General features: G+C 49.0%; 3 protein-coding genes across 4 annotated transcripts; 2 read left to right on the forward strand and 1 right to left on the reverse strand.

Annotated features, from left to right (window-relative positions):
- The first annotated feature begins 1838 nt into the window (after positions 1–1838).
- Positions 1839–2757, forward strand: LOC101778473 (protein DMP1). Its single transcript, XM_004958457.2, has one exon. It carries the CDS (start codon positions 1870–1872, stop codon positions 2512–2514), a length of 645 nt encoding a protein of 214 aa, XP_004958514.1. The 5' UTR covers positions 1839–1869; the 3' UTR covers positions 2515–2757.
- Positions 2758–5329: 2572 nt separating this feature from the next.
- Positions 5330–8781, forward strand: LOC101778871 (NADH dehydrogenase [ubiquinone] flavoprotein 1, mitochondrial). The gene is made up of 2 exons (XM_004958458.3): positions 5330–5550; positions 7062–8781. The coding sequence occupies exons 1-2, from the start codon at positions 5497–5499 to the stop codon at positions 8520–8522; spliced, it is 1515 nt and encodes a 504-aa protein (XP_004958515.1). The 5' UTR covers positions 5330–5496; the 3' UTR covers positions 8523–8781.
- A 635-nt stretch (positions 8782–9416) lies between these two features.
- On the reverse strand, positions 9417–13433 carry LOC101779280. 2 transcript variants are annotated; one of them, XM_012843406.3, is made up of 4 exons: positions 12512–13433; positions 10305–10512; positions 10083–10212; positions 9417–9958 (listed from the first exon to the last, which is right to left on the reverse strand). In XM_012843406.3, exons 1-4 carry the CDS (start codon positions 13282–13284, stop codon positions 9834–9836), a joined length of 1236 nt encoding a protein of 411 aa, XP_012698860.1. In that variant the 5' UTR covers positions 13285–13433; the 3' UTR covers positions 9417–9833. The 2 variants fall into 2 exon arrangements, with proteins under 2 accessions (XP_012698860.1, XP_004958516.2); XM_004958459.4 differs by having other exon boundaries at positions 9417–9966; positions 12512–13429.
- Positions 13434–21337: the final 7904 nt, after the last annotated feature.

The raw sequence follows: 21337 nt of genomic DNA on the forward strand, positions 1-21337 counted from the left end.
ATTTAACGTCTTATCCGCATCAAGTGAAGCTTCTGATAACTTTTTCAAGGTGAACTTAGCTATGTATGGTAGGAACACATGCATCTGGTGCTAATGGAGTGTAGGAGTAGGAGCAGTGAAAGCTTTCATGAAGGAAAATAAATATAGAAGCAATGCAAAACAAAAGATTGCGCTTTTACACCTATCTTGGACTGAAGATGATCGTGCAGGGGAAATATACAAAGGATGTAGCAAATCCCTTGAAAACAACTAACCATGGTTAGATAAGATTATATATATCACTACGCGTAAAATGATCGTGATAAGCTCTGTTGTCGTTTATATTCCATTTTTTTCTCCGATGGCTACCACGTCTCTAAAGGAAAAATGTATTGTCATTGCACACAACATGTCTTTGATTTTCCTAGAAATTCAACTGGAGTTTTGAGGAGAACGGGGATATCTGGGCTCAAAGGCAGAGCAAGCTCCAAACCTCGCTCGGGTCTGGTTCTAACCAAGCGGGCTGCATTTTTGCACGAGGTGGTCTTTGGCCCACCGCGGGATGCGCCACCGCCGGCCCGCCGCAGCGGAACTGCTCGTCATCGTCAAGGTCAAGCTCCCGCTACATGCAACTTGCGCAGCGCTTCGATCATCCTTTGGTTGCTTTAAAGCTTCATCCTCTCGCTACGGCAAGCCGGTAGCCACCCGCCGGCTCTCGTCCACCCCGTGCGGGGACGGAAACCGAATAGCTCTCCGGGCTCCCGTGGCCCTGCGTCTCTTGCCTTGCGTGCCGATACCACCAGTTCCTCCGATGCTTCCGGCGTGACACCGAGAGACAACGGCCTGGAGATTTCTGATCCGGACAGGACGATGGCTTCCGGAGCCTGATGGACAGAAGCCATCGACGTTTCGGGTCACCCGAGTCTCTGAAGTCCCTTGCAAGATTGCCAAATTAAAACCCGGTTGCTTGTGGCGCCTTGTTCTTCCGCTCGATCTAGGCTTAGGCCCAACGCCACATTTCAGATTTCAGGCACCGATTAGGTCACGCTGACAAATACGTGTCATAGATTATCCACTGGGTTTAACAAGATACGTCTCTGACTCTACGAAGCGAGATCCTTGTCTCATCAGCTGAGACGTGCCTGTCGTTGAAGTCTGTTTTCAGCTGGTTTGGTACAACGATTCAGGCGCAGGAAAATACTACCAATAATAAAGTATCCTTGAGAAATCAGAAGTGAGGGTGTTTCAGAAATACCAACTGGCCATGCATTTCAGACGACATCCAACAAACCAAAGATTGCCAGATTAGCTTCCAAACCACCGTCATTAGGATACACAGGTGTACAACCGAGTCAACTGGCACTAGATACACAAGCGTCCACAGCATGCAGCTAAACAATCAAAACAACAGAGACCACTGACCAGCCATCGATAAACTAACACGACCATTTCTCCCATCCATCTTCGCAAGAAACTCCAGGCCAATCCGGGGTAATGCATCAAATGAGCCAGTTAAATCGAAGTGCAGTCAGTTACAGGCTAACCACTCAACCACGAGCTTCGTATGAAACTAGGAAACTGTATGTGCATCACTGCATCCACATCGAGATCATAAAAAACAAATTTCTTCTTGCTTATCGATCGTGTGGATCAAATATTTTTCTTGAAATAATGCACCTCCACGGTAGGCGCGTCGTACCGCATCGCGTCTGATCGTTATCACATTACAGACTTACAGTTACAGCCAAATGAAGCTACTGTTTGCCCCCAAGCAACCCCCTAATGCGTCTAGTTTTCTTTACACCCAAGTTGCCTATAAATACTGCACGGTGATGCAATAAGCGAGCAGATACCAACAGCTAACACATAGGCATAAGAGCCAGCCAGTGAATGGAAGAAGGCATCAAAGCAGAGCCGAAGAAAGAAGGGGCAGCCACGGACCCGGCCAAGGGTTCGACGAGCACCGTGGGGGTCATGGCGGACGCGACGTTCAAGAGCATCGGCGACGTGCTCCGGCTGCTGCCCACGGCGACGGTGATCGTGTACGAGGTGCTCAACCCGATCGTGACTAACACCGGAGACTGCCACGTCGGGTACAAGATAGCCACGGGGATCCTCCTAGGCCTCTGCGGCTTCTTCTGCGCCTTCTCCACCTTCACCGACAGCTACGTGGGCGCCGACGGCAAGGCCAAGTACGGCCTCGTGACGCCCCGGGGCCTCCTCCCTTTCTCCGACGACGGCGGCGCCGCCGCCGGCGACGGGCGGGACTTCTCCAAGTATCGGCTGCGGTTCGCGGACTTCGTGCACTCGGCCTTCGCCGTGGCCGTGTTCGCGGCGGTGGCGCTGCTCGCCGACGCCAACACGGTGGCCTGCTTCTACCCGTCGCTCAAGGACCAGCAGAAGAAGGTGGTCATGGCGCTGCCCGTCGTGGTCGGCGCCGTCGCCAGCGTCGTCTTCATCGTGTTCCCCTGCACGCGCCACGGGATCGGGTACCCGCCGTCCAAGCCCGAGACGAGCGCGCTGGCGTCGCAGTAGGGACGCCGTGCTGGGAGCTAGCTCGATTGGTTTTGCACCCGCTGTATGATCGCGCGCATCGATCGGTTTGTAGTTATATGCCGTGTTGTTTGTATATTGTACGTGCTCGCGTCATATTTGATGTACGTGCTCGTTTGCCACACCTGCCTGCATGTGTTTATCTGTTTCCGCAGAACCCCAGATGTCAAGAACAAGCTTCATCTTTGTTTGCTTCAATACAGTTTTCCATAAATTTTATCCGTTTGAAGGAGTTTTGAGAAAGCTCCTCTTGGTGAGTGCGGCAGAGTTGTGCAGTACAACTTCATCAACTCGGGTTCAATCCAAGTACATGTGCATGAGTATGATTTATGTGTGCTGAGGTGTTACATGTGCTTTGTGTGTGCACGCGTTTTCTTTATAATTGACTATTCTTTCCACACCAATCTCTATCTCTACCTAATATTAACTAGCAAGATGCTCGTGCGGTTGCTACGGTGAAACAACATTGCTTACCGCGCGATATTTTTATCGTGTTGCGTAACTTTTATTACTCTAGTACTATTGGACTTTTCATACCTGCAGGGGCGGATCCTCCGTACAACGAGTAACGCAGAGATCGTCCCTCAAATTCTAGCACTGTTTCAGCCTAGCAAGCACTGTAGGTCATCACTCAATTTTTTATTGTCACTCAGTTTTTGAGTTAGATCCGCCCCGCATGCATGTTTTGTTATTTTTCAAGCCAATAAATGATCACTAACATTTAGAAATTAAATATGCACCTAGAAATTAAAAAATCTTACGTATGGATACATGTAATTTAATTTTGTGAAGTTCAATTCATTTGAATAACTCTCGCTCAATGCATCACAACGCGAGAGCTACCTCACTCATCTCCCATCAACTAATGCAAAAACTTACACAACTATAGGGATTCAGAATTTCCGATAAACTAAAATAGTTAAGCACTCCGTCAAACTCACCCCTTGGCTGCTCGATTGCTCTGCTCGGACGACTCGCTAGCGTATCCATGTGCACACGCGGCCGTCGCGGCTTGTCCATGCCGGCATCCCGGACGTGGAATGGCGGACGACACCTTCCGCGCTGCCTCCTCCGTCTCCCTTCATTATCATCTCGGTCGCGTTGATTCCTATCGCATATTTAGAGCAAGGAGTTGGAAGGGCTGGGAGGGGGTCAACGGGCCGAAGTAAAGCTGGCCCAATAATTGTTTGCCTTCGCCAAAAGTCAGCCCAAAACTATCTCCGAGCCTGATAATAAGCAGAGTCATTATCGGGTACAGAAATTATGGCGCACATCAACTCGATTACGGGTTTCTAGAAGCGACGTACCAAGAATTATGGCAGAAGCGTTTCTCGCTTTAATATTAGGTAGAGATAGAGATAGAGAGTAGAGAAGAGATAGAGAGGTAGAGAAGTGCAGTTGGTTCTTCCAACCGTCGTGGTTGTTTTGCAAATAAGTTCCTCAATTTTTTCGTAATCAACCCGTGGTCCTTGAAATAGTTCTTGACGATGGAAGGCTGGAACTCTCTTGTCATGGTCGGCCACGACTCATAGGCAGCAGAAACAGTAGGGAGGCCGCCCTCCGCCGCCCACTCACCTTGCCCCTGCATGCACGCCGCTTATCGTTGCTGCTCCCCTCCGTGTCCATCTACTTCAGCCATGGGCTCATGACACATTGATCCTCAACATGGTGCGGCGAGAGAAAACGAGCACGGAGGCTGCAGGTCATGCTTGAGCTCACCCTCAATGCTTTGCATGAACATGCTGCACTAGCAACCGACAAGAAGACCTAAAGATGAGTAATTGAGAGAGGGAATGAGAGAGATGCAAGTGGAGCCAATGCTTGGTGTGGGTGCACTGCAGCTGCAGTTTGCCTATTTGAATGATGAAGGAGCACGGACAAAAAATCAAGAAAGAGGTAGGGATGGTGCTTGGCACGATCGCCTCTTAAATGTCTTCATGTTTTGGCCTCGTGCTACGTGTTTTGCCCAAAACAATTTAAACTGTGAAGTAAATTGGACTATAAAAATTAGGTACAAATGAATAATAAGAGAATTAAATAGCAATAAAACTAATCCAAAGAATAAATTTTTTTTTTGTAGTTTAAGGATCTTTCCATAGATAAAAAATAGGAACAGAAGGATTTTCTAGAGCACTCGAACTTAATGTGCTAATAATTGAGAATTTGAGCGAGAGCTCTATATTGAATCTTTCTGAAAATTAGATGCCAAAAGAGATGGTCCATATCCTCCACGATGAAGCTATACCATCCTTGATCGAAACACCTAAAAACGCTCCTTGATACAGCTCATGTGGGCGGCTGAGCAAGGCGAGAACCGAATGAGCAAAAGTGGTGGCAGGCCATGACAATCAACGATAGCAATTGTGCTTAGCCAGTGGCGGTGACTCCACGCTCAACAAATGATAGCTGAGTATCATCAAAATAAGACAACTTGCGAATAGCAACAGTTGGATGCTAGATTTTTTTTCCACCGTACGGGCATATTTGCTAGTAATACACAAATGTGGTAGTAATACACAAATGACCACACGAAACATTCGGTACAATTACAGACAAAAGGTTTAAAAAACATACAGTATGGAATTAGCGAGCTTTTTTATTCGCTAATCCTGATATTTTCTTTTTAAACTTAAAAATCGTTATTGATTTTTTTTCCTTTCCAGTCCTCCGGATTTCGAACTACTAAAACCAACATTACGAAACCGTAGCCCATCGGGCGAGACCAGACCGAAACCACTCCGTCGTTAGGCCCAGGCCCAACCCCGCAGCGTCGCATCGTGTCCGCGTGCGTGTGCAGGCCTCGCTCCGCGCATCCCCTTCTGGCAGGAGCTCGCCCACGGCAGCCGCTCCCCTCTTCCTCTCTCCCCACCCTCTCTCTTCCCCTCCCCGATCTCCCCCAATCCGACCAGACCAGCAGGCACCCTCGACTCGAGCGGAGCAGGCGAGGCGGAGGCGGAGGCGGAGATGGCGCTGCGACGGGCGCTCCTCAGATCGGCCGAGATCTCCCCCGACCGCAAGGTTCGATCCCCTCTCTCCTCCTCGGTTGGATCCCACTGTTGGGGGATGTGAAATCCGTCGGGAGAGTCGGACCTGGCGAGGGCGCTGTAGGCGTAGCCTGGGGGCGTCGTGGGTTTGAGCCGTGGAGGGTAGGGGCGGGTTCCAGTTACTGCTGTATTTTGCATAGGGCGATGGAATGAATCTCTTCCCATGTAGCGGCATGCTAGAATGGGTGAAAGGTTGAGGTAGGGTGTGGAGTGGAGAGTGGAGGCGGCATTCTTTTCTCTTTCTGGTATGAGTTGGGGCAGGGGGTGCGGAGGCGCTTGGATTGGAATAGTGGAGACTATAGGTTCTTCCCCCTTCCTTTCTGGACACTGCTGATCCCAGATTTCAAGTCAGTGAGGGTATATTTCGTTGTTAGTTCATGGTTAGTCGGTACATGTTGTAAATTGTTTCCACTGGACCATTGAAGGTTCAATTTGAGGTCAGAATCTGAATCTGAGCATGCTAATATACTTTGCCTACACCATTGCTAATGGAAACTTATGCTAATGCTACTTTTGATTAAAAAAATCCAAGTGAGGAACAAGCTTTGCTACTTCTTCGATTAGGATACCTTGGTCAGGTATTTGAGTATTCGTTAAACCTTTAGGAATATAAGTGAGAGTTTCATATTAAGTTGAATTTGAATACAATGTTTTTGCATTTGTAGATAGGCCACTGGTTCTGGCAGCAAAGAACTATCACGTCTTAAATACTATTATCTTTTTTTATTGCTAGCATTTCATTTATAACTCTGGGCTATGCCTCAGAATGTCATCTAGGATGTAGCAGATGGTGAAGGTTGCCTCTTATGCAGATAAATAGGTTGTGGTAGACTAGTAGGATCTAAATTACTTGCTCCTGACTGAGCAGTTGTTTTTATATCTGTAGGTTAGATTTATTGAATTGGTTGCCAGGCCTCTGTTTCCACCTGGTAGACTCATATGCAACCTTTAAGTATATAAACACAAAGAGATATCATGTGGCATTGTTACACCTTCATTTCTTGTATGAAATTAGGAACTGACCTGAGATCTTGAAATCTTACCATGAATTATACTGTTTCCTATCCATTTTCTCCTGGTTCATGAACAATGCTTAGTTTGATAACTTTCCTGCTACAACCAACCCATGTAGAAAATGTAATTTTTTTTTTTGGCTGTGCTGCCCCTTTTTAACCACTTTGTGATTTTTCCCCTCTTGCAATTTACTCCATATTACTTCATATACTGGAGGCAGCAGTATCAAAATTATGACTTCATTGTCACATCTTGATCATAGTATTTGAGTCCCAAATGTCAAGAGTTCAAGACCGGTTTAGTCACTTGGGAAATTAAACTTTCCACCTTTTGCTTCCGACTGCAGTAAACTAACTATGAATATATTAATTTTTGGAGAGCGTACAAGCACTTATGTTTTATTAATTGCGTACCATTGCTCAGCCTATTATGATTCATTGGCATGCCACTCACTTTTAGTTTTCTTTTCAGGCTGCAATTGAGTACTTCCATTCTTTATCAAGGGCACAGCCTGCTCGTTCTCTCAATGGTGCTGGCCTTTGCCCTGCTAGCAGATCATTTAGCACCCAGGCTGCTACTACATCAAGCACACCACAGCCTCCTCCTCCACCACCCCCTCCAGAGAAGACTCACTTTGGTGGGCTCAAAGATGAGGACCGCATTTTTACCAACCTCTACGGTCTGCATGACCCTTTTCTTAAAGGTGCAATGAAGAGGGGTGATTGGCATAGGACCAAGGATTTGGTGCTTAAGGGGGCAGACTGGATAGTTAATGAAATGAAGAAATCAGGTCTCCGGGGACGTGGAGGTGCAGGTTTCCCCTCCGGTCTCAAATGGTCCTTTATGCCTAAGGTTTCAGATGGACGTCCTTCTTATCTTGTTGTTAATGCTGATGAGAGTGAGCCTGGAACTTGCAAAGATAGAGAAATCATGCGTCATGATCCCCACAAGCTTCTGGAAGGATGCCTTATTGCTGGAGTTGGAATGAGGGCGTCAGCTGCTTACATCTACATTAGAGGTGAATACGTGAATGAGCGTCTCAACCTTGAGAAAGCCCGGCAGGAAGCATATGCAGCTGGACTTCTTGGTAAGAATGCTTGTGGATCTGGTTATGATTTTGATGTGCATATTCATTTTGGTGCTGGTGCATACATCTGTGGTGAAGAGACTGCCCTACTTGAGAGCCTTGAAGGGAAGCAGGGCAAGCCTAGGCTGAAGCCACCTTTCCCAGCCAATGCTGGGCTTTATGGTTGCCCCACAACTGTGACAAATGTTGAAACTGTGGCTGTGTCCCCAACAATTCTTAGGCGTGGCCCAGAATGGTTTGCAAGCTTTGGGCGCAAGAACAACTCTGGAACCAAACTCTTCTGTATCTCAGGGCATGTGAACAAACCTTGCACCGTGGAGGAGGAAATGAGCATACCTCTGAAGGAGTTGCTCGAGAGGCACTGTGGAGGTGTGAGGGGAGGATGGGACAACCTGCTTGCTGTTATTCCTGGTGGTTCGTCTGTCCCCCTTTTACCAAAACACATATGTGATGATGTGATGATGGACTATGATGCACTGAAGGCTGTGCAGTCTGGATTGGGTACTGCAGCAGTTATCGTGATGGACAAATCTACAGATGTTGTTGACGCGATTGCTAGGCTGTCGTACTTCTACAAGCATGAGAGTTGTGGGCAGTGCACACCTTGCCGGGAAGGCACACCCTGGCTATGGATGATCATGGAGAGGCTCAAGGTTGGTAATGCAAAGCTGGAGGAAATTGATATGCTTCAGGAGGTCACAAAGCAAATCGAAGGTCATACTATCTGTGCTCTTGGGGATGCTGCGGCATGGCCTGTGCAGGGGCTTATCAGGCACTTCAGGCCAGAGCTGGAAAGGAGGATCCGCGAGCGAGCTGAAAGGGAGTTGCTGGCAGCTTCTGCATGATCCGCCAGCCATTGCGCTCCTGTACTAGTTTCCTGATTTCTTTTACTTAAATAATGCAAACTGAAGGAGCTGATTTCTATGTAAGGAAATGCAGCTTTCTTGATTCCTTTAAACTTCACATGGATGTTTATTTGATGCACTTGAGCAGCTGGTGAATTTTGATGGACTAGATAAGCTTTTCAAAGTAGAAACAAACTTGATCAATGTACCATGTATGCTACATGATCCATCATAATGTTATTGTGGATGTGTATGTCGACCTGTTTGTCTCTTTGATATTGTGGCTATAATGATCTCGTAATTTGGGTTAGGTGTTTGAAATCATGTCCACATCTGGGACTTATGCTTGCATCTAATGCACCAGCATCACCTATTCACCTGCATGGCATTTGGCATGTGGCCTGGTGGCCCGGTTATGCATGTTCCATGGCCTGTCGTTTGAAGTTTGTTGGCTGCTGGACGTGTCCATCAGCTCGTACAGGGGTACAGCGTACCGTATTCAGTTGTTGTCAGGATCAGACAGGCAACTGGGGTAGAGCTTGCCGGTTACTGTTAGTCCTTCAGTCTTTTCTTGCTTCAGATATCTGAGCTGGCTAGACATGAACAAAAGATGCTGAATGTACTGTTGCGAGTCGGTGTCTGAAAACAAAAGGCTCTGTGAGCATGCTGACAGATCCTGCGGGAAACAAACTGGGCCCTGTTCGGCTTGGACATGTTCCCCTTGAAACGATTATGAGCCATAACGACTGTTTTTGCCCTGACGATGACGCCAAATATGTTCCATGGCCGATGCATTCTTTTCAGATGTATTTAGAGAATATACGGGGTTTTTTTTTTGTAAAGTAAGATGAATCATTTTTCTATGAAGTCGAAACCATGGAGTAAAAATTACTCTTGCCAATTGAAGCAGTTCACTTTTACGGCAACCAGGTCCGCTGCAATGCCTTCAACACTAGAGAACTTTCAGCTGAAGTTACTCTGAATCTAGAAACATACGCAAGATGGCAACTAACAGAAGGGAAACGTGGCCAAAATACGTTGCTTCCACTTCTTGGTCACATCACAGCAGCCATTGCAACCTGGCTTCTTCAGACTTACTCCAACAACCATAGCTGTATACACAATTCCAAGCAACCCACATCACCCCAAAAAAGAAAAAAGAATGCAAAGGTCTACGACCCAAAAAAAAAGAATTATTTAGCACCCCATATCCCTTTTCTTGAGCTCTTCTTGTTCACCCTGAGTACTCTCTGTTTCCGGTTCACGGTTTCGGTGTCGGTTTCTTTGACCTGAGGTATGGTTACATCGACCCTAACGATGTGATGATCCGATGTTCCTTTGGAAGAGATGACCGAGTAGGATCCGGGCACGAACTTGTAGGGGGAGCTCGGCGATGCCAGGATGTAGTCCACCCTCGTGCCGTACTTGCAGGTCCCCTGCACATCTGAAATCCATCCATCACAAGTTCAGATAACAGCCAATGTAACTGACTGAACTGAAGAAGTTCAGACATTTCACAAAGCAACTGAACTGAGCTTATCTGAGAATTATGTCATCTACCTTGTCCTTTGGCCACAACCACGACAGCTTCGCATTCTCCGGCGAAGTCCTTGGCATCGACGTACTGCTTCCCCTTGAGGTACTTCATCACCTCTACCTTGGGCGTCGGCTTGCCGATCTCCTCGTAGTACTGCAAAGCCGTCAGAGATGAGCACAACATCCATCCCCATCGCAAGAATCTCCCATGATCATCACTGAGCATGCGATGTGAGTGACTGCTACCTTGACGATGTCGGCCCAGCGCTCGGCGGAGTAGTCGGTGCCGTCGAGCGCGTTGAGGCCGCCGGCGAGGATGTGCGGCCCGTCGCCGGAGCGGATGATGGCGTCCACCTGCTTCATCCGCCACCCCTCGTCGAGGTGGTCGAGGTGGGTGCAGTGGAAGTTGATCTCCCCGGCCTCCGGCACCTCGATCGTGGCGCGCAGCACGTTCCTGCAACCAATCACACCGCGCATTGCTCAGTGATCGATCGAGATGGCTGTTGTTGCTCTCGGAAGCTATCTGTCAATCAATCACTCGAATCGACAGGGAAGGAATGATCGCGATCACGTTTTTGGGACAAGCCATTTATGCTAGGACAGCGAGGGCACGAGTCACCATGTTGCTTTCAGCAGTTCGCTTGATGATTCCAAGCTCTTCTGAACAGGCGTGACGTGTGACGGTTTCCTGTGACCATAAATTATATGCAGCACGAGTGGTTTATCCCCTATGATTATGGTCCTTGAAACTTGAAAGGATTCGTCACATGACAGGAAGTTAAACACTTAAACGTGTAGTACTACTGTTTCAGAATCTTGATGTGATTTTTAGGAGAAAAAAGCATGGATTTACTGCACAATTTCAAAGTAAATTCTAACGCATTGTCGATAGAGGGAGTTACAAAATTTATAATCACGCCAATCAGTATGTGTATTGTATCCATAAATCGTTGAAGGATCAAGATTTTTTTTATAAAAAATTGGACAGCTAGCACGGATGGATGAGAAAGAGAGGTCGTAGGCACTGTGCCGGCCATTTATAACCAGCAAACAAGCGTCCCCGCAATAACTTCTTCCGGCTCCTCGCATGGGCAGCGGGGGTTCCTATCCGGAGGCCCTTGCCCAGGGAGCTGTCTCGCCCGGAAAGGCCCTGCCCAGCTACCACTTCCCTGACGGCGACCACTCGGCCGCCCGCAGCGAGATCGCTCGCTCGCTCGCTCGCTCACAGGACGGCAAAAATTTCTCCTTTCTCCACTGATCCCAACGCTATCACCAAGATGCCTTCTCCTACCTCTCGCCACCCTTCAGCACCAGCTAGTGAGTAGCGAGCACCTAATGACCTAACCGTATGAGCCGGTGGCGTCTTGTCTAATCCTTTTCGCTGATACTCCTAGGGCTACCGTTCCTAGGGCTGTAGGGCTAAAGCTAGGATTGTTAAAAGCAGTGGGGACATTGATCCGGGACGCGCATTTGCCTTTGGATTTCGGGGCTGCGTTTGCATAAACTTTTCCAATCGCGCTGTGGTTTTAGCCTGTGACAAATGGGGGCAGCTCACCTAATCCCCTTTTTAGTAGCCCGGTAGCAGCTGAATTCAGCATGTTATCCGCCATACTTACTCCCTAAGCATCTTGCCGCTTGTCCGTAGCGCGGGGAACGCTCCTAATCACAGACCGTCACCATTATGCACCTGATGGCTAATCGGCAGGTAAAGCTAGCTTGGTGATGACTAGCACTGGATTTGGACGCTTGGCCAAAACAATTAGACGTTATGGTTAAATTGTTGAAGTATAAAAGTGAATTGCTTGACTTCGTCAGTGGCTTTGTCGTTGACCCGTTGACCTGTTACCAGACAGAACTCGAGCCTCTGTTGGAGCCATGGCCCACTTACTGTTGAGCAGGATTAGCATTCCATCGGAGAGGTAAAAACAGAGTAGCAGCAGCAACTGCGGGTGATCACATCTGCCATTCCTGTGTGGCGACAGGCAGTGCCGACGAGTTCGAGACACTGGCTGGGGGTGCTTAACACGTGATGTGTCACGGGGCGTGGTCGGGCAAAGTGGTACGGGTGTTACTGTTACTGCGAGGGCGTCTAGCCGTCTACGAAGATCAGGATAGAAGTACATTCAGGCTGCGACAGGACGGGACACTAATCCAGCTCTGAATCCCATGCTGCTGCTCTGTGCTACGCCTATTTGCTCCGCATCAGACGGCTTCAGAAACTGACCCCCACGAGTTACGAAATGATCGAGAGATTCAAATTCAACCAGGTTTGTTTAGAATGCGGTAATGCGTGTGGTGGTATGTGTTTAGTGTGAAATTCCTGGAGATTACTATGTAGTTCGTTGCGCGTCGTAAATGGAATTCCTTAGCATGGTGGTGGATTCCATTGATGCGCATGCAGGAGCTGGTTGGTAAGCTCAGGACAGCGCAGTGATGGTGGGGAGGGGACTGACCGGAAGTCGGATTGGTCGGCGACGCGGTGCGCCTTCCAGCGCTTGATGGGCCAGCGGGAGAGCACGGCGTTGCCGTACTCGGGCGCCCAGCTCTCGGCGAAGACGTAGCGCATGCCGAGCCCCTCGGCGAGCTCCGACAGCGGCCGCATCCCGCGCTCCTCCTCCGCGCGCACGTTCTGCAGCCCGATGATGTCGGCGCGGGCCTCCCGCAGCACCTCCTCCACGCTCCGCCGTCTTGGGGCCGCCTCCGCTGCCGCCTCCCGCCTCTGCTGCTGCTGCTGCGGCGTCCTCTTGCCGCGCCAGAGCCGGCTCCGCTCCAGGGAGATCTCGTTGTCCTGGAGGTTGATGGACACGCGCGCCTTGCTCGGCGACCGCGCCAGGCTCGCCGCCTGCGCCTTCAGGATCCCCTTGGGCCGCCGCGCGCCGCCGGGGCTGCCCGGCAGCGGGACGCCAGCGCCAGCGCCGCGCTCCGGCCCTGCCCCCGCGCCCGCTCCAGCTGCCGGCGTCTCGGCGGCCACCGCGGGCGCCATGGAGAACATGGCCGCGTTGAACGTCGCCACGCGTATCGTCACCTCCCGCCCTCCTCCCCCGCCAGCCGCGCCGCCGCCGTCGCCGCACCCGCCGTTGCTGCTACACGGGGTGGCCTTGCTGGAGCCGAACCGTCGCACGGCGACGCGCGCCTTGGACGGCGGCGCCCCGCCGGCACCCCCGCCGTGCCGACGGCGCCGGCGCGGGTGCAGGCAGTCGAAGCCGTCGAGGACGCGGCGCAGCATGTGTCCCGGCTAGCGTGGCGCTCCCAGGCCGGCCGGCAGGCCGCCGCGGCGATCGACGGGTGCAGCAGGCAGCACTCTGCGCGCGCCCCTGGCCTTGCTCGCTCGCGTCGCGTGCGCGCGCGCCCAGTGGCTTTTTGGCCCGCGAGCCCGCGCCCGCGCGTAATATATCGCGCCACGCGCACGGCAACGGCTGCGCGGGCGGGACGCGGGGGGCGGCGACACCGACGGCTCTGGTTTTGCTTCGGCTGCGGGCTAGCGGTGGTTACACGGGGAACGCTGGGTTTTTCCGGGGGTATTCGGGAGCATGCGTGTACGTCCGCGCGTCGGCGTCTGTGCGGCTGCGACTGCGTGTGAGATCGGCTTGCTTGTTGTGGTACTGTCGTTTCTTGTACCCATGCACACACCTACCATTCAGTGGTATCTTGGTGTATTCTACTACTGTCTGGCTGCTGATACATCGTACGTCGTCACGCAACAAATTAAATCTGAAAAAAGGAAATTAGTGTACAGTAGTGGCTACAGTTTAGTTCAAGGTTTGGCGGCAAAAGAATCGAAACATACGGTGGTGCGAAAGGCAACGCATCTTGCCATCACAGTTGCAACGCCAAACCTTTTTCAGCGGCGACGCTGCTCAAAGATAATGCCCGGAACCCACCACCTGCACAGCGCATCCGCCATGCTCTTTTTGGAAGGGGCGATCAAGCAAGCGCACAACGCAACTGGCGCCTCCAACTCCAACCACCCCACGCGCACCAGAATTCACCACTCCCATCCATCCATCCATCCATCATCCCCCAAAACCCTCTTGCAAACGGACGTACAGGTAGGATCCATATGCGTCGCGCGCCTGCGCTGCCGCTTTCGGTTTCGGAGCGTCAGGACGCTAGCTGATCCGGTGATCCCCCGTACCACTGCCACTGCACGCCTGCCGGCCTTTTCTCCGGTCACGAGAAGCGTCGCGCGAACGGACGTACAGATCGATCACGAGCCGAGCAGACGCTGGCAATGGCATCCGTGTCCTCGTCGGAGTCGACGTCGTCATTTCCGCAGGCGGTTGTGCGGCGACGGCGAGGCGGTTAGCGCCTGACGCTGACACAAGCTGATCTCGAAGGCGATCTCGCTGAGGTCGAAGGACCGTGGTCTCTGACAGGTCTCGTACTCTACTCGCTCAGGTTATAGAGTAACTGAAAGTCTGAAACCCAACACTAGCAAAGTGTAGGAGTAACCCAGTTCCTAGAATTTTCATGTTGGAGCTAGCCTCACACAGGGCCGGGGCTGACGTTGACCCCAACCACCTACCACCAGCTTCTCCTCTGAAGCAAACGCAAAGCTTGCCGTGTTCCGATCTCCCTCTGCAACTTTGCATGCATGGCCGGTAGGTGCCATGGCGCGGTCAGATCACACGAGCTTTTCTCCCCACTCGCCTTTCCCCGGAGCATCGGGATCGGTAGTTTACAAAAGACTCATCGCAACCTCGTTGTCTGCGTTTCTTTGGTGACAAGGCTAGTTGCCCGCGTTTCTGAATCCCATGGAACGACCCCCCGAGGCTCGCTTTCCATGCTGGATTGCGTCTGCTCTCTGCTGCTTTCGAACGAAAACCGAGTCGATCGGTTAGATAGGTTGGCTCCCTTTTCAGACATAATCAGAAGCTAAGGATTAAAGTTCAGTTCATCAGTGCCAGTGCCAATCATCGAGCCGCCGCGACCCTTCAGGCTTCACAGAGGCTTCTTCCTCGTCGTCATAATTAACTCGGCGGGCTTAGCTTTCTGCACCGAATCATGGCGATTGGCGATGTATCTATTCTATTTCTAATGCATCCAGCAGCACACAAAATCCCGGCACAAACCAGGACCCGGACCAGCTCCCGCGGCCTTTAATCTACGACGAAAGGCAATTACGACCATGAGGGAGAAAAGCGGAGGAACAGCTAGCGAAAGCGAAAGAACCTCGCGTTGCATTGTCTCAGCAAGGTCCTCGTCGTCATGGCGAAAACGATGCGTGCAACGGACACGAGGAAGATGACAAGCGGGACGAGACGAGGCGAGCATGTGGAGAAGCTACGACGACGGCGTCAGGAAAGGCACCCACCAAAAGGCGAGCGATTCACGTACACGCTCTAGTGGCCCGCGTGGACGATCGCGCAAAACTGCGCGCAGCGCCACCCTGTCCCTCACTTCGCCGCCCGGCTGAGGGGCAGACTGCAGCGAGCCGCCCCCACCGTCCACCACCGACGCCGTCGCGACTCGCGACGACAGGGCGGGGCAGCATCCAGCAACAAGCCGGAAGCAGCTTGGTCAGGCTCGATCTGATTGATCTCTGGGATGCAGTGGGCAAAGTCTCTGGCCTTGTTGTTGAATCATGGGTTTGGATTTGGTGGTGTGGCCAGTGTGCGTCAGGACGCACTCGGTTTCGGTGAGAGGAAATTCAGAGGTTGGGCACTGAAAATTGCCTGCTCGATGTGACGATGATGTTGTTCAGGAATCAGGACCATGCCTTCCAAGAAGCCAAGAATGCAGTCACGCAGTGACGAGGGCATTGTGAAACCCAACACGATTTCAGATCGCCATAGTTGCACAGATAATTAACTAGTGCGAGCTGCTTGTCAGGAATTATTGGTGAGCTGAATCAGCGTCGTCACATCTCAGCATCCACCAGCTGCGCGGCCGGCCAGATTTGAGGGACGCGTACATGTCAAATCAGGGTAGGCATTATTTCGTGGATCAGGTCTACTTAATCCCCTAACCAAAGATTATTCCGTGGATCAGGTCTACTGGAAACATTGTTAATGCCTTTCATGGCAAAGCAGTCGTCCTAACCAAAGATGCTGTGGGATCTTCCATTCCTTTTGGAACCAGAAGGTTATGTTTTTTTTTTCAAAATATAGTATAGACACAGGCGCTCAACGCACACACAACCCTATCCCTATGAACGTATTCGAGAAACTAAATTAGCAATCTTGGGCTGCTAAAATCATCACGAGCACCTCGCTATCGACAGGCATATAACCTACCGCTGAAAGGAGTAGCGCCGATTAACTTCTGGAATAAATTCGTAAAAATGCTATCCTTATTTTTAAGTCACAACCATATGGAATTATAACACGTTACTTCATTCGTTTCAAATTATAGTGTACTTCAGTTCTGTCATAACTTCTAAGTCAAACATTTCTACCTTTAGCCGAGTTTATAGAAAAAAATATCAATATCTAAAATATTAAATTAGTTTCATTAAATCCACCACAAAATAGTTTTGATAGTGCATTCATCTAGTCTTGTAGAGAATCAATATATTTTTCTATAAACTATAAACTTAGTTAAAGTTAGAGAAATTTAATAGTTACAGATAACTTCGTGTCAAGAGACATGTTAATGCATATTGATTTAACCGGGAAGACCAGCAGGTCGACTACCGCTGAGTAGGGATGTGAATGCATATTGGTGGACTAATATAGCACTCTTGTACCCATCTTCGTAACATTTTGCTGTAAATTATCGTGACTCTCATCTCATCCTAGCAGGGTCTGGGCGCGAGAGGAGAGCTACAATCCATCACCACATGTTAATATCTCAGGTGAGATAGGATAGGGGAAATGTATTTATAAAAATACAAATTTGATTGAGGCTCCTATAGATTTCATTCACGTTATTTCCTGAGGTGAGGTATGGAAATTATTTTGGATTGGGGAAATCTAAGTTTTTTTTTTGAGGGGGATTTGGGGAAATCTAAGTGTCGAGGCGATTTCTGAATCGGAATAGGCTGGCAGGCCGAGTTGCGCACGGGCCCCCAGTTTGGCCCATTTATCAGGGGAGCGCGAGCGCGACCCACCCCACAGGGCCTAGAAGGCTAGAAAGAGAGAGTTGCCCGGCGCGGCGCCTCGGCGACGAGGACAACCCCCGGGCTTTTGCTTTGCGGTGGAGACGGCGGCGGGGCCGATGGCGCCGGGGAGGAAGAGCGGCCGCAAAGGGGACGGGAAGTTGGCGAGTTGTTGCAGTAGCAAGCAGAAGAAGAAGGCCTCAGTTCCGGAAGCACAGAATTCGAGGGCGATGGATGCGTTCGGGACGATGAAGACTGGCCGTCCTGAGCGTCTGCTACCGGGCATCTCCATCCTTTGTACGGAGGGCGACGATGAGGACTGGGGGGCTCGATGGGAGGCGAGTTGCAACGAACCTCTGATCTGCCCGGAAGCCGAGAGGGAGGAATCGACGACGGAGTAGGAGGCGAGGATGCGGAAGCAGTTGATTGGAGATGATGCAGATCTAGATGAGGATTGGTCGGTGTGCGATGAAGCCCGACGGGTTATCCACTTTCGCAGTGACTGGGAGTTTCTATGGTCCCCCGACTACGGCTCATTCGAGGACATCAGTAAGTTCTCCTCTACTCCTCCCCACCGGTTTGGTTCGTTTGTCCTTTAATTTCTAGTTTCCTACAACTCTACAGGAATTACTGATGATAATACAACATATATTGCGACTTGTAGAATATTCGTTAGTTACTTGGTCTGTACTTACCCGCTATTGGCTCGATCTTTACTCATTCCAAATCTTTTACAACTACGTGCAGCAAGGATCCCCCCAATGCGTTTCACATTCAAGAAGGCTCCCAGCGATGCAATGCACGAGAATGCTCTGCAGATTTTTTCAGCCATGGTCACAGCAACAAGTGGCGGTTTGCCGATTGATGTGTTTGGTATGGTTGCCGTACGCGACATCATTGACCACAACCGCAACATTGTCTTTTGCCGCACAAGGGACAACTGCCAGACCCTCACCTAAGAGCATCCATATTTGGAACTAACAGGTCCTACCCGTGCTGTTCTGCTGGAGTCGCGGCCTGATTTTGTGTTCATCGAGGTTGACCTTACGGTAAAGGGCACTGCTGACTCCGAGGATGAAAAACTGAGCCCTCTAGTTGTGCCTATATCATCCGGTAATACTATGTATTCACACATGTGGAAATGTGCTTACACTAGCAAGCTTAGCACTGTTGAGTTTACACTTGGACACATTATTCGCTCCGTGGTGGCTACAATATTTGTGCGAGTCACTCGTGGATCATGGCCAGATGGTTTTCATGGTCAATTTTCTGCCATTGCTTCTGGTAAATGTGCTGAACCTCCCTCCACTGTTTATCATACTAGTGTTAATGACGAGGAAATCGCCTTGCTTGATTCTGGAGGTGAGAAGGTGCCCGTCACTAGTGATGGAGATATCAAACTTTCACGGCGTGTTGTTTCTGTTGACACCACGGGAGAGCTGAAAGTTTATGTCAAGGCACGGGGAGGTGATAACAATGTTATGGAAACATGGAAGGTTTTCAAGCCATTGGACGCCGGTAGAAGCAACAGCATGCTTGACATCGGCTTCTGTAAAATGGACATAACTGTAGCCTGGTCGCTCATCTCGTATAATCATGTTTATGCAGATACACTATTGTAGCTGTTTGTTATGAAGTGGTATGCTGAGTTAAGTTATGGTTCCGTTGAAACTATGGGAAAGGTGAAAGTTGTGTTGTGAGACGTCGGATGGTGATAGCAAATGAAAATTCAAATGGTTCGAATTGCTTACTGCTGCTGTTAATTAAATTAAATTAAGCTTTGAGTCCAAGAAGAAAAAAAATATTAGTTTGATGGTGTGCAATTTCTTTATAACGTTGTTTTCTTTGAACCATGGTAAATGTGCTGACTTGTCTACAATGAAGGTGCCTAATTGTGCAGTCCCAGCTATACTCATTTTCTTTTTACAATTACCAAGCTAGACATTTTGGCTATGCCTTTAATGAAAGTCAGGGAAGGCGCCAGGAATCCTGGATTAACAATTTAGCCTGAAAATGATCGCTTAGAATGCTAACTGGTTCTGGAAATCTAGATAGTGGATTGATTCCTTCTTCAGCATGTATGTCAAATTGGATAGCTTAGCTGTTTATCTTTCATTAGGACAAATTATCTCCAAGTCGTAGGCTCGTGGGTAACTGTACAAGCTCTATAGTATCTGCAGAATCTGAAAGCATTTCAAGGAAAATGCTGAAGGCACGATTTGGCAATCTGTTAACCTCCATGCCAGCTCTGTCAAGGCCTGTATGGATATGGAGGAAAGATAGCTTCATCTTTGACAGTACTTCTGGTTGGTATGGAGACTACATAGCAGATAATCCCGATGGGCCCTTTGGCAATGACAAAGTTGTGTGAGGGTCCGAAGTGGTTGATAAATATACTCCACTAAGTTGCCTCGGCAGCCGAGGCAACTTAGGGGGTGTTTGGTTCCTCCCCCTAAAGTTTAACTCCTATCACATCGAATGTTTAGATACTAATTAGAAGTATTAAATCTAGACTATTTACAAAACCCACTTCACAGATGGAGGCTAAACGGCGAGACGAATCTATTAAGCCTAATTAGTCCATGATTTGACAATGTGCTGCTACAGTAACCATTTGCTAATTATGGATTAATTAGGTTTAATAGATTCGTCTCGCCGTATAGCCTCCATCTGTGCAATTAGTTTTATAATTAACTCATATTTAGTCCTAATTAGTCTCCAAATATTCGATGTGATATGGACTAAACTTTAGCTCGAGGAACCAAACGCCCCCTTACTCTTTGTGAAGACACATCACACATGAGTTGCTTCTAAACTATTTAAACTGCTTAACAGGTTGTTGCACCTATAGTTGATCCTGGGATTGCATTCAGATTCAGTATTCAACAATGCTATGAACTACCTTACAACGACAACATAAACAACATAGCCAGTTTATTAGGTAGGCTAGAGTTGAAACCCAACAAGAACCACAAATCAGGATTCGAGCACATAAATAGCTATTTTTTCAGCACTCTATCCATAGCTAAATCTTTGGCTATATTCAATCCCTTCATATCTCCTTTTATTACCTCTTTCCATGTTAATTTTAGTCTTTCTCTGCCTCTCTTCACATTACTGTTACGCTTTAGGGTTCCACTACGCATCGGTGCCTCCGGAGGTCTTCTTTGGACATGTCCAAATCATCTCAACCGGTGTTGGATAAGCTTTTCTTCAATTGATGCTACCCCTAACCTATCACGTATATCCTCATTCCAGACTCGATCTCTTCTCGTATGACCACAAATCCAACGCAACATATGCATTTCCGCAACACTTATCTGCTGGACATGTCGTCTTTTTGTAGGCCAACCTTCTGCACCATACAACATTGCAGGTCTAATCGCCGTCCTATAAAACTTGCCTTTTAGCTTCAATGGTACCCTCTTGTCATATAAAATTCCTGATGCTTGGCGCCACTTCATCCACCCTACTTTGATTCTATGACTAACATCCTCATCAATATCCCTATCTCGATGTAGCATTGATCCCAAATATCAAAATGTATCCTTCCTAGGCACTACTTGGCTTTCCAAACTGACATCTCCCTCCTCATGTGTAGTATTGCCAAAGTCACATCTCGTTTTAGTTCCTGCTGAGTCTAAAACCTTTTGGCTCTATGGTCTCCCACCACAACTCCAGTTTCCTATTTACTCATGCTCGACTTTCATCAACTAGCACTACATCATCCGCGAAAAGCATACACTAAGGGATATCCCCTTAAATGTCCCGTGTTACCTCATCCATCACTAAGACAAATAGATAAGGGCTCAAAGCAGATCCTTGATGCAGTCCTATTCTAATCGGAAAGTCATTTGTATCGTCATCACTTGTTCGAATTCTAGTTACAACATTGTTGTACATGTCCTTAATAAGTCCAATGTACTTCGTTGAGACTTTATGTTTGTCTAAACCCCACCGCACAATATTCCTTGGTATTTTATCATACGCCTTCTCCAAGTCAATGAAAACCATGTGTAGGTCCTTCTTCTTCTCCCTATATCGCTCCATAACTTGTCTTATTAAGAAAATAGTTTCCATGGTTGACCTTCTAGGCATGAAACCAAATTGGTTCATAGAGACCCGTGTTATCATTCTCAAATGATGCTCGATATTTTGACTATGAACTACCTTGCTTAAGATATTTTGGCTGCGGGATAGGCAACCCTAACCAATGACGGCTGCGGGACAGGCAACCCCT

The sequence above is a fragment of the Setaria italica genome, chromosome II, assembly GCF_000263155.2.
Source record: "Setaria italica strain Yugu1 chromosome II, Setaria_italica_v2.0, whole genome shotgun sequence".
Classification (NCBI taxonomy): Eukaryota; Viridiplantae; Streptophyta; class Magnoliopsida; order Poales; family Poaceae; genus Setaria; species Setaria italica.

What these genes read in the sequence shown, in the direction of transcription:
- LOC101778473 (XM_004958457.2), top strand. Translation starts at nt 1,870, where the DNA reads ATGGAAGAAGGCATCAAAGCAGAGCCGAAGAAAGAAGGGGCAGCCACG.
- LOC101778871 (XM_004958458.3), top strand. Translation starts at nt 5,497, where the DNA reads ATGGCGCTGCGACGGGCGCTCCTCAGATCGGCCGAGATCTCCCCCGAC. An exon ending in AGATCTCCCCCGACCGCAAG is followed by an intron (nt 5,551 to 7,061) that starts GTTCGATCCCCT and finishes TTTTCTTTTCAG; the next exon opens with GCTGCAATTGAGTACTTCCA.
- LOC101779280 (XM_004958459.4), bottom strand. Translation starts at nt 13,284, where the DNA reads ATGCTGCGCCGCGTCCTCGACGGCTTCGACTGCCTGCACCCGCGCCGG. An exon ending in GCTGGGCCGACATCGTCAAG is followed by an intron (nt 10,213 to 10,304) that starts GTAGCAGTCACT and finishes ACGGCTTTGCAG; the next exon opens with TACTACGAGGAGATCGGCAA. An exon ending in GGTTGTGGCCAAAGGACAAG is followed by an intron (nt 9,967 to 10,082) that starts GTAGATGACATA and finishes GATGGATTTCAG; the next exon opens with ATGTGCAGGGGACCTGCAAG.